Consider the following 15,906-nt stretch of genomic DNA (forward strand, 5'->3'; position numbering starts at 1 on the left):
AACCTTTGGCACCTGTAGAACATATAATCTAGAGCAAACTAGTTAGTCCAATTGTTTGTGTTGGGCGATTCAACCACCAAAATTAATTAGGGACTAGGTGTAAGCCTAATTCCCTTTCACTCTTCTTAGTGATACTTTCAATTGGTTCAATTCTAAGCAACCTATGCACAAGTCATCTCAATTGCAAATTAGTTACATTTCTGCATGTTACATTTGCTTTGGTTTGTGTTGGCATCAATCACCAAAAAGGGGGAGATTGAAAGGGAAATTGGGATAACCATTTCCTATAATTAATTTTGGTGGTTGACGACCAACGCAAACACTGTAAAGCCCAAAATATGTATAAGAGAAAAATAATAAGATAAATAAATAAGTATGCTTATATTATAGTGTTCCCTGAATTATTTAATTTCCTTTTCTTTGTGCATACTCAATTAATGACATTAAATTATTCAACTAACAAATAAATGAATGAAGAAATATGCATCTCATATCTGCTGAAGCTTTTGTATTTTAGCATTTGTATTCAAATTTGTGAGACAAATTTAAGTTTGTAAAATTAGGATTTGAAAATGGAAGGAGAAAAGAGAAGAAAAGGAAAAGAATATACACTATAAAAATAAACATATATATATATATAATAATAGGCGTTATCTTGATCTTAGGATTTTTATTGGATATTTGGAAAGCTTAAGTTCAAACATAATTTAAATTTGAAATTGGAACCAAATTGATTTTAGAAATGAAATAAGAAAATAGGAAAAATAGAGAAAGAAATGAGGAGCTTCTAACCACGCTTGGGTCGAATCCCTGGCCGGCCCAATCACCACCCCACTCCACCCAAGCTGTGCGGCCCAACTGGCGCCACAAGCATGCTCTTGCCGCATGAGTCAATGACGGTGGACTCAGATCATCAGCCATGTCTCCTATCCTCAACGCCTGTAACATCTTATCCTCCGTAATGAACGCAGAACCGAAGCTCCACAAATCCGGGGGGAAATCGGCCGGGGATTAGTGCTACTTTCGCAGGGTTGTTGGGATTCGGCTTCGCTTGTGGCTATATGACCCGGGCCTCTCCCCGTTGAGCGACCAGAAGAACACTTGCGCCAGGATCCATGGCAGCGAAAACAGAGATAACAGAGAGAGATTTTTGGCCGTCGCTGACTGTATCACGCGACACCACCAAATCGGCGCTCGGATTGCGATTGCACGTGGTCACCAGTGCCACCCTTCATACCTGGGACCTTGGATTTTGCAGGGATGGAAACTACACGCGGATCGACGAGTTCCTCGCCGATGTCACGCCTCGCTGTAGGCCCGCGACTAAATGACCATGCGCATCAAGTCTCGGTAAGATGCCTGGTATGGTGCTCGACGTGATCCCCGCATCGATTGGTATTCTTGTGGTGAAGTTTGGGCTTGCGTGTTGCCGGGACACGCACTCTGGCCATGGCGCCGCCATGCTGGACGACGTCGCCGCTATGCGGGACGAGGAAGAAGAGTGGGATGGGGGTGAATCTGTGTGAGCCGTACGATGTAGAGTGTACGGCTGTGATCAGGCCTAGGCATACCCCTTCGAGATTGAATCCGGACCCTCGATCTAGATCGGACCGTTAAGAATCAACCATGTTATTGTTTGATCTAGGTCGTGGATCTCTGATCCAATGGCCAGGGTCGTTCGATACCCCTTCGCCACGGTCATTTTCTAAAAGAGACCCTAAAGAATCCTGAAACCAACCCCCCGTCCATATGGGGGTTAGCCTGTGTCTGGGGAATCTTTCAAGTTAGCCCATGGCCTTTTGTTTATTCATGTGCCCAGTCCTGAGAGTTGGAAAAATTAGAAAATAAATATAGAAATGGATTTTTAAAGTAGAAATAAATGCTAGAATTGGTTTAATTCATAGAAAATCCATATGAAGTCCAAATTAATCCATTCCAATTCCTATAATTTTGTAATATTATTGTTTATCATTTAGTACCACTTTTTTGACATGAATGTCACAATAAAATTTATATCCTATTTAATCTTGTACAAAACACATAAAACCTTCAGAAATTCATAACTTAAAATCTATAACTCCAAATTTAATGATTCCTGTTCCTAGAATCTTATTTTAATGTGTAGATTATTAATATGTATTTTGTATACATGTTTGGTGTGATATTAGTTTTCTCTATACCATGTTTGTTTGTATTGCTACGACTAGCGTGAGGTCACGAGGATCTGAAGAATCATCCGGGTACCTGGAATCTCAAGTGCCAGGCAAGTTGTGCCCTTGATCACTTCTTTTTACCCAGTCATGTTCTGATTAATCATAATGATCTGCATAGGTTAACTTTGATGGGACCCAATAGATTACCCTAGTTTAACTATCTTTATACCTTGTTTACCACTGATTTTTTGGGTAGTACCTGCTATTGCTTTATGTGGTTTTGGGTATAGAGATACACACTATTCATGATTATATTTTTATTACCAGTTGTTATTTACTGTTCATGTTAAGATCATTATGTTAATTGGAACATGGAGAACCACCCGGGAAAACAATGCTACCACAAGGGTGGTATGGGACGCCCTTGGCTGACTAATTAGGAAAGCTAGTGGATGACTACCTTACCCGAAAGAGGCAAGGACAATAGGGGAGTGGTCAGTGTAGGGAGGTCCTTGGGTTGATTTTGCTGCGATGACGGTCAGGCGAGGGATCCCTACATTGGAGCTTCCTAGAAAATGTAGCGGGTTTTCTGAAGCTAGTGAAACTTTATAAAGGCCTCATAGTGTTACCCTGCCTCGCCTCCTCGGTAGAGGTGTATGGGATTGGCCGTCTCTTGGCAGATGGGTAACATGACTTGTGGGTAAAGATGCGAACCTCTGCAGAGTGTAAAACTGGTATACTAGCCGTGCTCACGATCATGAGCAGCTCGGACACTCACATGATTAATTTATGGAACTAAATTCAATTTGTCATATGCATTGCATCGCAGGTGATGTTGTTACTTTTGTTCTACTACTTAATTGGGTTGGTATTTACTTATACTTAGTAACTGTTAATAAAAATTTGACCAACTTTAAAAGCAATGCTCAGCTCTAACCATCCTCTTTGGTAAGCCTTACACTTCACATGAGCTTCCACCTTTGGCGATTTCATGCACATTATTCCCCACAACTTGTTGAGCTATGAACGTATGTGAGCTCACTCTTGCTGTCTCACCCCCCACAGGTCAAGAACAGGTATCGCAGGATGGGGCACATGGAGGATGCTGTGACGAGTTCGTGAGAGGTCTAGACCATCGTCTCCTAGTCAACTTTGGGTTACTGGACCGTTGTCTCCTTATAATGTAATTATTTATTTATTTTGTACAGAACTCCTATTATATAGTAAAGATGTGACATTCGATCATGTGCCACGATTCATCATATGTGTGAGACTTGGTCCCAGCACACCTAGTGTTTATTTCGCGCCCGGGTTTCGGACCCCTAAAACCTGGGTGTGACAGAAGTGGTATCAGAGGGGATGTTGACTGTAGGACGAAACCTAGATAGAACTGGACAACCCTTATTTACTTACCTTTGGTACTCTGATCTTTTCTAAACTTTCCTTAATCTTTTCTCATCCACTGTTGCTTTACTCTGATTATTCTTAGCTTTTCTTTCTAAAGACAAACGTGGATTCCACACTTTGAAATCCTGTGCCTAAAGTGATTTTAGGAATAGGATACCTAATCTTAGGGACAAAAACAAAACTATTTTTATAAGTATTTATATGCTTGAATGCTTGTTCTTATGATATTTGTCTGATTTGGATCTTTGATTGAGTGTGATGTGTTGTGGAGTAATGTCCACAACTGCATCTGCTTATACATATAGGCATAAAAAATGCTTGTAAAAATAACTAAACAAACTCAGATTATCCCCCACTAAAATATATTAAGCTAAATAGATCCATCTTATCTTGAAAGGTTCTCTCTTATCTTAATAGATTCATCTTATCTCGAAAAAATTCTATCATATCCTAATAGATCTAACTAATCTAAAAAAAGATTCTATCTTATTTTTAGAGACTCATCTTGTCCTAATAAGAATATTTATCCCCACCACCTTGCTTATCTAATAATAGTGTAACAAACATGATCTATTCCAAAATAAATTAAGTAGATCTTATCTAGTCTAATCTGATTACACCAATTTAATTCTGATCCCATCTAATCTGATCAGATCTAATCTAATGAACAAACATGTTAGATAATACTGGTAAAATAAGATTGGATCCTACTCTTATAAATATGTTTTAATCTAAATTGGAGTCTTAGTCCAACCTGGCCATATGCAACTACCTTAACCACCCGATAGCTGCATAATCCCTCTGTTCTAACCTAACAGAGATTCTGACCTACCTACACCATATGGTCCATACTATCTCAAAAGATTCTAGCAAATCCTAATAATATATATCCTACCCTGGTAGATCTATCTAACCTAAACTAGACTAATCTAGTTATAACCAATCTAATCTAGATCCTATCTAATCTAATATTATCTAATCTAGTGTGAGTTACTTAATGCTGGTACAAAGAATAAGGCCATACTCCTAACTAACTTAAGCCTAAATTGGTGACTACGATTAACTTGGCCATACCCAACAACTTGACCTACATAATAGATTATATAACCTATCCAAACCATTTAGAAGCAAAACAACCCAACCAGATTCTGACTAATCTCATTTAACTCATAGACACCTACTAAACTAGCTACTCCACCTACTACTTTATCTTAACTACATGTCCCTAATTCGAATAACAACTTCAATAACGAAGATCGAAGATAATCGACCTCATCAAATCAAGGAAGGATAAGATTCAAGCAAGATCTTCAAAAGAATCAAGAGCCACAAGCTTGGATGGAGTCTTTTCTTACCCTACTCTTTCTTACCCCAAACCTATAAATGCTTTAAAGATATCTTTTATCCTGCATAATAAAGTGGCTATACCCATATATACCCATGCTTTCCTAATCACCTGATAATTTGCGATATAAAAAAGAAGAGTTTTGGTATTAAAATCAATTAGAAACTAACCCATAGACTACAAACAATTTCTTCTACATCCTTTTTCTTACAAATCTCGAGGATGAGATTTCTGTTAAGGGGGGTAGGATATGTAAAGCCCAAAATATGTATAAGAGAAAAATAATAAGATAAATAAATAAGTATACTTATATGATAGTGTTCTCTGAATTATTTGATTTCCTTTTCTTTGTGCATACTCAATTAATGACATTAAATTATTCAACTAACAAATAAATGAATGAAGAAATATGCATCTCATGCTGAAGCTTTTGTATTTTAGCATTTGTTTTCAAATTTGTGAGACAAATTTAAGTTTGTAAAATTAGGATTTGAAAATGGAAGGAGAAAAGAGAAGAAAAGGAAAAGAATATACACTATAAAAATAAACAAATATATATATATATATATATATATATATATATATATATATATATATATATAATAGGCGTTATCTTCATCTTAGGATTTTTATTGGATATTTGGAAAGCTTAAGTTCAAACAGAATTTAAATTTGAAATTGGAACCAAATTGAATTTGGAAATGAAATAAGAAAATAGGAAAATAGAGAAAGAAATGAGGAGCTTCTAACCACGCTTGGGCTGAATCCCTGGTCGGCCTAATCACCACCCCACTCCACCCAAGCTGCGCGGCCCAACTGGCGCCACAAGCACGCTCTTGCCGCATGAGTCAATGACGGTGCACCCAGATCATCAGCCATGTCTCCTATCCTCAACGCATGTAACATCTTCTCCTCCGTAATGAATGCAGAACCGAAGCTCCACAAATCCGGGGGGAAATCGGCCAGGGATTATATAGTAAAGATGTGACATTCGATCATGTGCCACGATTCATCATATGTGTGAGACTTGGTTCCAGCACACCTAGTGTTTATTTTGCACCCGGGTTTCGGACCCCTAAAACCCGGGTGTGACAAACACGTGGACTAACTAGTTTGTCTAGAATTCGTGTATTATAGGTGCATAAGGTTCAACACAAACCAAGAAAGAAATCAGTTAGGGACACAATATTATTGGAGCAAAAAGGACTTGAGTGTGCTAAAAAATGGCGCACCGGACTGTCCGGTGTGCCACCGGACAGTGTCCAGTGCACCAGGTCGTACAACTCCAAACCAGCCACTGTTGGGAATTCCAGGGCACGCTCCGCTATAATTCACCGGACTGTCCGGTGTGCCACCAGAGCAACGGCTCTCACGCGCCAATGGTCGACTGCAAAAGCACCTACCACGATGAACAGTGCAAGCCAGAAGTCAGAGCGCAGAAGTCAGAGGGCACCGGACTGTCCGGTGCCGCAAGAAGACAAAGGTTCCAACGGTCGACCAGCTCCAAACCTTAACGGCTAGCTGACGTGGCGGAGCACCGGACAATGAACAGTGGGTGTCCGGTGGCGCACCGGACTGTCCGGTGCGCCCATCGCCAGCAGCCTTCACCAACGGCTATGGAAGTGGTTGGGGGCTATAAATACCCTCCAACCACCTCATTCATAACAATCCAAGCATTCCAAACATCTCATTCAATACAAGAGCAAAATACTCCACTCCAAGACACATCAAATAGATTGAATCCTCTCTAAGTCTCCAAAATCAACTCAATTCCATTAGGGACTTGAGAGAGGGTGTTTTGTGTTCTTTGTTGCTTGGCTTGACCTTTTTTCCTATTCTTATTCTCAAGTGCTTTGTAAGCGAAGCAAGAGACACCAAGTGTGTGGTGGTCCTTGCAGGGTCTTAGTGACCCGTGAGATTAAGGAAGAAGGCTCACTCGGTCGAAGTGACCGTTTGAGAGAGGGAAATGGTTGAAATAGACCCGGTCTTTGTGGCCTCCTCAATGGGGACTAGGTTCTTTGGAACCGAAGCTCGGTAAAACAAATCATCGTGTTCACTCGTCTTGATTCTTATTTGATTTTTTTCCCTCTCTTCGGACTTGAATTTAATTCTAATGCTAACCCCGACTTGTAGTGCGTGCTTAAAGTTATAAATTTCAGGTTTCACCTATTCACCCCCCCTCTAGGCGACTTTCACAAGACGATACGCTACACCAGGAGTGCGTCTATGCACGACCCTACGGACGACATCAGGAGCACTACGTCAAAACCAAGGGGGCAGATGACCCTCATACCGGTAGAGAACAGACCTTCTCTGTAAGGTCCTATCCTTGAGATATAAAAGGGCAGGGCCTTGCCTTCTTCATATACAAGCACACAAGTTGTAACACTTTCTGTTGCAATACGACGATTAACACCTACACTGGACTAGAGCTTCGTCCTGAACCAGTATAACCCCCGTGTCACAAGTTCATCGTTCAAGTCCCTGAGATTCACTATTCGAATTGAGTACGCACTAGCATCCCTACCGAACACAAATCTTATTGTCCCATGATTTTCGAAACCACAACAACTTGCATCCCTTAATCGGTGTTGGACGATAGACAGATTGGCTCGCCATGGCCTCAATCATCCTGTGAGGTGCCCCTATCCCTATGTGACCAACAGGAAGAAACGGTCCAACATTTATTGGTCTCTTGTGTGTTTGCTCAGAGTACTTGGTGCCACATGCTAAGTAGGTAGGGTTGCAGCATCTGTCTCCTAGTTTGGTGGACTTGGTGTTCCAGGATTGGTGGTGCAAGGCCGAGGGACAGGTCTCAAAAATTCAGAAAAAGGTTTCAATTCCTTGGTCATTCTTGTGGCATGGCGGTTTTGGAAGCATAGAAATGCTTGTGTTTTTTATGGTGCATCACCAAACATCAGTGCCATCCTCCAGAATATCTAGGAGGACGCCGCTCTTTGGGGCATGGAAGGGGCTTCAGGTCTTAAAAGAATATGACCTTAGTTGGATTGGAAGGGAAGAGAGTGTTAGGAGTTTAGAGAGCTTGGTCTCCCCCCTTTCTTCCAGTGTGGGGTGGGTTTGTATTTTTTTCCGTATGTTTGCCATTTTTGTTTGGGTTTTGTATAGGTTCTATTTTAGACCTTTTCTCCTTTTCTTCTTAATATAATGACGTCTACATGTTTGATATAAAAAAAATATAACTTAATCTCTGGCAGACTTTCAAGCAAGTAGATATGAATGACGACATGAAGATAGATCCTGATGATGGAAGGTGTTTGCAAGTAAAAACCTAGCTCTTCTAGAGAACATGGTGCTTCCATTTCTAAACTAAGTCTACCACCGGATACGTTTTAATTTCATGCTTGGTGTTTTTGGCTAGAAAACTTGCATGCTAAAGGCTAGTTTGGGAACTCTATTTTCTCAGAAATTAAACATAAATTTATGGCTAGTTTGGGAACCCCATTTTTCCAATTAATTTCTATTTTTCTAAAAGAAAATGAACTAATTTCCCTTGAAAAAATGGAAATCTCTTGAAAAAATGGGATTCCCAACATTTTTCCAATGGATTTTCATTTTATAAAGGAAATTAGTTAATTTCCCTTGGAAAAAGAGAGTTGTCAAACTAGCCTTTAAGTTAATGTTCCATTTATTACCTAGAAATCAGTTTCCAAACTAGCCCTGGCGTGCTGCAGTATCCAATGTGTTGTGCATCACTACACAGGGACATAACCATGGCTTTTCCAAGCTTTGTTCTGAACTCTGGAGTTGGCCCGCATGCTCTTCCGTTCAGTTCCCAGTGTGAGCATGGCCAAGCTGCGAGGAAGAAAAGAACACTGGGTCACTCAGTTGACTCAAGTTTCAGACATACAGCAGCAGGAACCGTGCAGGCACTACGTATCCGTGATTCGAAAGTATGGACAACAGTTTTGTCAGTATGTACTCGAAAAAAAACATTTCAGGTACAATCTCAAATGAGCTTTCTGTCACCGAGATTATTCATCACTCATTAGCACCTATATAAACCTGACAGCATGTGTTCCAGTTTGACCATATATATCCCCTACATTGCATCTACATACCAAGGAACAACATCATGCTTTTCATGTAACCTGAGATATCTAAAACTGACAAGCCTATCCTTATAAGTATTTGTAATTCACAGATCTATACATTTCCATTCGGCTTGTCACCTCTTGTAGGTTCTTTGAAACGCGTGTTAAACAAGTCAGTCCAGACTGGTTTCTACAGCTTCAGTTTTACCATCTGCTGCAGGTCCAAAGGATAGCACATCTTGGTATGCTGACTGGACCACACATTATCTGCCAGGATGCGGTTGACAGCATCTGTTGGGTGGAATTCATCCCACCAGACATGGCTTGATGCATCGCTGCACGCCATTTGTGGAAGAACGCACATGATCAGGCCTCCATACTTGCCCAGCCCACAGCAAGCATCAGTTGTGGTGACAAAACCTGCACAACGTCGTATCCCAATGAGATGTAAGTGCTTCCCCTAAGGACGGCAAGTATTCCAACCTTACCAATGATTAGTTTGCTCACCATAATGCTCACGATTGTTTAGTATGTCCACAGACCCCTCGAAAGTGTCGCAATAACTGATCATGGAATCTGGATGCTGGCTGATGAACTCCCTAGACATGTGTCTCAGGGCATAGTTGAACTCGATCACTACATTGTTGATATAATCGATGCATTCCCCAGTTTGACTGCCATACTCCTCGAGGAAATGAGGTGCACAACCAACAGGAGGTAGGCCCATCAGTATGACCTTGCGAACGTTGATGTCATACAAATTCTGTAGAAAACTATCAGTATCAGAAGAGACAGCAGAGGATATAGATCTTGATTATATATCAAGGTCCACAGTTAATTTGACAATGACGAATATATGAAAAGAAGCAAAAATACAGCATTCCAGTTAATACTGAAGGTCTTACAAACATAAAGAAAAACATACAATTTCATTTGTTCAGATATATCTAACTAAGGAAATTTGTAAGGTCTTACATCCCAGAGCCAGAATTGCCATAACTAAGGTTATCTGAATCTAGCCCTTTCGTTTTTTCAGATCAGATAGCTTTCGAAATTGCAAATGTTATACAGTTCTCGCATAGACAAATATGTTCAATCCTTAGTTCAGAGTTTAAAATTTAGAACGCTGAACAGCAACAAACAAAATGAGGTTGTAGCTTAAAGCACGGGATCATTTATGCCAATTGCAAGTAAAAATAGTTCGGGCATAGAAAACCCCTAACTATTTCATCAAAGAACAAAACTATAAATAGAATAGCAATATTTCAGGCATAGAAATCCCTAACTATTTCATCAAAGAACTAAACCTTAAATAGAGTAGCACCACGAAGTTGAACCACACAAGTATCACAACTGATGCTCACAGGCTCACAAGGCTAGCAATGGTTAATTAAGCATGATGTCACCAACTCACTGATTTGGACAAGAACATAACTAACAGCCTAGCAAGTAGATACTCTAATGCTGCACTGAATGACCTAACTAGAGAACAAGAAGCACACCTTGATTTCTTGTCTCATTGTGCTTACAAGGAGCTGGTTGAACTCCCAAGGGAGGTACCGCATCTGGACACCAGACACATTGCGAAGGTAGTAGTGGATGAAGTCATTGCTCCCGATGGACACAAAGAACACGGACCTCCTGAATAGGTTGCCCGCTGCCGCCTCCCCAAGAGCCAGTGATAGCTGCTCATATGTGTCCTCGACCTGCTGCACCTGCTGGGTCAGCGATACATGCATTCCCTACAGCACAACCAAGATTACAGCTAGAATCACTCGATTAATTTAAGAACCACAAAACTGACTGAACTGATCATAAAGTAAGAACATTTTTTTTGTAAACCAAATTATGACGATGCTGGCCAGCTAAGGTTAGCACCAGATTTGGGGTAATGGGATTCGTGGGATGATATATGAAGTATAGATGTAGGCCCTCCGTTTCGAATTATAAGTCGTCCCAACTTCTTTGGAAAAATCAAAGTGTTTGACCAAAATTATGAAAAAATTACAAAGATTTCTGCCATTAAATAGACATACTATAAAAATATAATTGATGAAAAATCTAATGATATTCATTTCATGTTATAAATGTTATTTGTTTATTATATAATTTTGCTCAAACTCAAGATGCTTTAACTCTCTAGAAATTTGGGATGACCGTTCGGAGCAGAGGGAGTATATACAAGCTCAGAGCCACTGCTGGAGATGATGCCGGCTGCCGCCGACGCGTAGTTGACGCCTTGTATCATCCCATCAATGTTTGTGAGGCCAACGCCGCCGGCGCCCGTGCGCATGCTCTGTTCAAGGTAGGGAGGCACGAAGGGGAGGCCCAGTCGCTCAGCTGCACAAATCGATCTTTCCAATAAGTGTGGCTGAACCAAACAACGAGAGGAGGCCGCAGAGCCTGCCCTTATTACCGATGTAGTCGACGGGGATGCGGCCGTTGGAGAAGCGCCCCGTGGGGTGGTGCGTGTCGAAGTCCCGGCCATAGGGCTCGCGGTCGGCGCGGGCGAGCGTGCCCAGATAGTTGTTGGTGCCTACGTCGGCCGTTGAGTCGCCGATTACGAAAAGCGCCGGGACCAGCGGTGCGGGTCGCGGGGACGGGGAAGGTGAGGACGGCGAGGCCGCGGCGGCGGCGGCGGCGGCGGCGGCGGCGCATCGGCGGGGACCGGAGAGGAACAGGACTAGGAGGGCAAACAAGGGCGCCACCGCCATTTCCAGCGCGCGCGCTTGGTGGTGGTGGTGAGTTGGCGCGCTCGGGTAGTGCGTAGTGGTGTGCAGTGTGCTCTGGGCCGTTTGGCTTGCCGGCCCGTACGTCGTGTTGTGAAGTACTGAAGTGGGTTGCTGGTCGAATCTAGTTAGGCCTCCCTTTTTATATTTTATTAATTAAAGATGATCTAGTTAGGGGTTAGAATTAGATGATGCTAGAAGAGAAACGCACAAGTAGGCAAGATCAATCAGATATATTTTGGATATATCTAGTACTCTCTCCTTACTGCGGTGATAATAGATCATGATCAAATGTTTTCTTCACAATTCATTTCATTTGAGCCTTTAATCAATTTTAGTTTAAAAATAAATATAAATAAAGTTCGATCCTTATTTAATCCAATCCGTTAATTCTATAATGTAAAATTTAGAGTCCATTGCCACCCTTACTTCTTACTAAATTAAAAGATGTTTTGACTTTTATAGATCTATAATTTTTGTTATGCACCTAGACGTGTTGTATATAGGTATATATCAAAACTATAAATATAGAAATATCAGAATATTTTATAGCTTGGGACGCAGGAAGTAGATAAGTTAATACATTGTCGCACTTTGGCAGGTTGTAACCGGCTGTGTTTGGTCATACCTAGTATTTGGTACATTGCTAATCGATTTCCTCTTCGTTCTTCCTTTTATTTGTGGATTTGTCTCATCTGCTATGATTGAGTACATGTTTCATTATGTTTGTATGGATTCACCTTTGATAATATGTTCTAGGGTTTGTATTTCACTTTCTGAGTCGTAACTCCTACGGATATGTCCATACTTTTGTAGCTTGTGGTGTTGATTTGTTCAGTGTCGCAACTACAATGACTCTTTGTTCTTTTCCAAAGATGTGCTAGGCTTTCTGCCTTTGATGTGTATGTTGGGTGTATATTCCTACTCTTTTTCTCCCTGTGCTTTGTCTCTCTCCCCTCTTGATTACTTTCACCCACTCTAGATATGTCACTAAGTACTAGGGTTGGATGGCCAATGATGTGTTGTATATTTCTAAGCATTACTAGCATGGTCTATGATGTGTTGTACATTTTTAGCATTGCTAGATTCATGGGCACTTGGTTGTGCAAACTTGTGATATCCCAATTTTCTGAAAAGAGGTTAAATTTCTTTTTTCTCCTTTCTTTCATGTTCTGTGGCATTGGGGTTTGGAGTTTCAGGAGGCATTCCTCACAGAAACAATAGATCTTTTGGCATTTTTTCCGCTGGGGTGTTACAGTTGAGCTCTGATGGGAGAGCGTGTTCGGGCCTTTGATCTCGATCCGATGGATGGGTGCCCCCCTCCTTCCCAACCCTAGCCGACCCCCTCTCCTTCTCCCCTTTTGGCCGCCCCCTCCCTCTTCCTCTCCTCCCCTGGGGCAGCCGACCTCTACCCTCTCTACGGCTTCCTCCTCCCTCTAGATCTCCCCCCACGCAACAAGGATCAAGAAGAGGAGGAGCATGTTGAATTGAAGAGGGAGAGAGGATCAATGAGATGTTCTTCCCCCATCTCTTCTTGAAGAATTTCTTGGGGAAAACCTTAGGTGTCTACACTCTGAATTATGCCTAGTACATTTTTCTTCTTCGATGAAGGCAAGTGAATGTAGCTGTGGTTGCTACCGTTTTGACCTGTTATTTCTATCGCCTACACTCTAATATTCAGAATCATCGAATTCTTTCATAATTGAACTCTATGATGATGTTTTACTTGATTGTATTATATTGATGCTCTATTATATATTGATGATGATTATGGTTCGAGTATGACCCATGAGATTAATTCACACCCCTGAAGGTGAATGAAGTATTATTTGAGGTTTGTATTGTATCTTAAGGTAAACGAAATATTGTTTGAGGTTTGTATTGTATGTGAAGGAAGTGAAGTATATTGATAAATGCAGCATGCCATATATATTGCATGATTCACTTGCATCTGAAGTTTTGTCGTGACCTATGGTCCGACCGTACTGGTACAACTTAGCATCGTACGTTGCCCGAGGAGGGGTACGATGCGACTTCATACCCTTAGAGGTATGAAGGCAGAGGACATATGCATTGCATTCATATGCATTCATTGAAGTGATATTTGCAGATGGTGTGGTTTTATACTCTAAGAGGTATGAAGGCAGAGGACTTACACATTGCATTCCTATGCATACATAGAAGTGATATTTGTAGGTATTGTTGACGCAGGGAAGTGTTATACAACCTATGTGGTCGTTCGAGGAAATGAGATGGCATTGGTTATTTTGGGACTATTGAGTTCTATATCAACAAGTATTTTTTATCTCAAATGTGATCCCTTTAAAATGTTGATTGATTCAATTCTTTTGGTTTAAATATCTCGTCAAAACAATTTACTTGCTGAGATGTTTCTTCTCACTCTTGCATTACTCAATGCAGGTACTTGATTCATGTTGAGAATGAGGGAAGTAGCAGCATGTCCACCTTCACTCTCATAATAACGTTGCCCAGGCACAACCATGATTTAATTAGAAACTTCTTGTCAAGGATGTTCGTTTTTAACTAGTCGTGCACACTAGTTAATTCAGTTTATGTCGTTATGGTTATCTTCCCATTGCTAGTAGAATATTAATGTCTAGTATGTTTTCTTATCATGATATATGTTTATACTCTGTTGCTTCCACGTTTATGTAAATTTCCAAAGGAGATGCTGTCGAAATTTTTTATATATGAATGTTAGTTGTGTAGTTTAGTAGCATTTCAGGGTGTTTGTGGATCCCGGGGTGTTACAGTTGGTATCAAAGCATAGGCTTTAGATTCTTGGCAATTTGAAGATAAATTTGACACACTTGCACATATAGGAAGGGTATGGGTTCAAATATCTTTGATATATGTTGATGTCTTTGAAGTGCAGATGAAATAACACCCTCCCTATTCCTTTACGATGATGTGGTAAGTTGTTTATGACTTAATGCCTGATATAATTCATTTCTAAGTTTTGATATTGTTTTATTAATACGATTGATATCGCTGGTCATTTGTGAGATTGAAGTCGTTATTATGCTGGTGATATACATGTATGCCTATGTTGTTTTCAACATGTTTTTCATGGTTGAGTTTTATTACAATAATATTGTTATATATGTTTGATTGAGGAAGTTTCTAAGAGGAGTGTGAATTGCATGTTGTGGGTTACAAGGTAACCATCGATTTGGATTTAAGTTGTTGGGTGATTGGTGGATAGCTTCAACTATCTTTGCAAGGAATGATTGTTTATGCCGAGAAACCAGTTCTAAAAGAAATGAATATTGGTACTTTTATATGGATTTTTGGGGGGGGGGAAGTCTTTACATAGCTAGCCATAGTGGCTTACATGTCTCCCTTCTATCTTGTGTTTTAGTAGCCACAAAGCCTAGATGTGGTTTAAAGTGGTTGCATGTTAGTCATGCTAATTGTAGAATAAATCTTTGATTTTCTTGATCCATTGATTATATATTAATACGTTAAGGATCTGATGGTTATCTCCCTGATGCCTGCGTGTGGAGCCATTGTTGGACCACTTATCTATTGGTTTGAATGAAGTCATTGCCTAGCCTAGAGTTGGTTGGGTGTGGTTAGTCACTTATTCCTAAATGATGTGGTTTTTACATCAGCTTGAGATGTTTGTCAAATGTGTGAAGGATTATAGGGTTATTATTGACCCTATATGTCTGGTACTTTGAGTGCATCGTATGACAGAATGAAATGTAAGTTTCTGAACTACAGTAGATGAAGACTTATATTATGTGTAGGTTAACCTTACTAGTTTGGATATTTTTCTTTGTTGAGTTTTGGATGAAGTATAGTGACATTGATTAAGCAAGTATTGTGTTGTTGTTGTGTTGTCACTGCTCTTTGTGGAGTTTTGGCATTTCTTCGATGAACTATGCCGCGCAGAATGTTATTGGCTTCTTGTCGGCTTTATTGCTCCATTAGTTCTGTAGACTTTCTCCCTTTTGTGGGGTGCAAAGAATGTGAGATTACATGATTATCTTTTCATGATTGCAAGAACAAGGTTTAGGAAGATTAGGAGTTTTGTTTCAATGGATCCACTTGTTTTGTGGTGCTTTGAGGTGAGGTGTTTGATCTTCTTATACATTCATCTGGTGTGGATGTTTCACCATTGAATTAAAATGAATTGTTGAAGCTGGTAAGGATTGTGCTTAGTGCATATTACCCCTTCATAAAAGAGTGTTGTT

The 15,906-nt window shown here is 40.5% G+C and overlaps 1 protein-coding gene and 1 pseudogene across 1 annotated transcript; one reads left to right on the forward strand and one right to left on the reverse strand.

Moving 5' to 3' along the window:
• The first annotated feature begins 6,037 nt into the window (after positions 1-6,037).
• On the forward strand, positions 6,038-6,656 carry LOC103626900 (uncharacterized; annotated as a pseudogene).
• A 2,205-nt stretch (positions 6,657-8,861) lies between these two features.
• LOC100384179 (SGNH hydrolase-type esterase superfamily protein) lies at positions 8,862-11,744 on the reverse strand. The gene is made up of 5 exons (NM_001176755.1): positions 11,374-11,744; positions 11,140-11,297; positions 10,460-10,699; positions 9,465-9,720; positions 8,862-9,377 (listed from the first exon to the last, which is right to left on the reverse strand). The coding sequence occupies exons 1-5, from the start codon at positions 11,669-11,671 to the stop codon at positions 9,148-9,150; spliced, it is 1,182 nt and encodes a 393-aa protein (NP_001170226.1). The 5' UTR covers positions 11,672-11,744; the 3' UTR covers positions 8,862-9,147.
• Positions 11,745-15,906: the final 4,162 nt, after the last annotated feature.

The sequence above is a fragment of the Zea mays genome, chromosome 5 (genome assembly GCF_902167145.1).
Source record: "Zea mays cultivar B73 chromosome 5, Zm-B73-REFERENCE-NAM-5.0, whole genome shotgun sequence".
NCBI classification, from domain to species: domain Eukaryota; kingdom Viridiplantae; phylum Streptophyta; class Magnoliopsida; order Poales; family Poaceae; genus Zea; species Zea mays.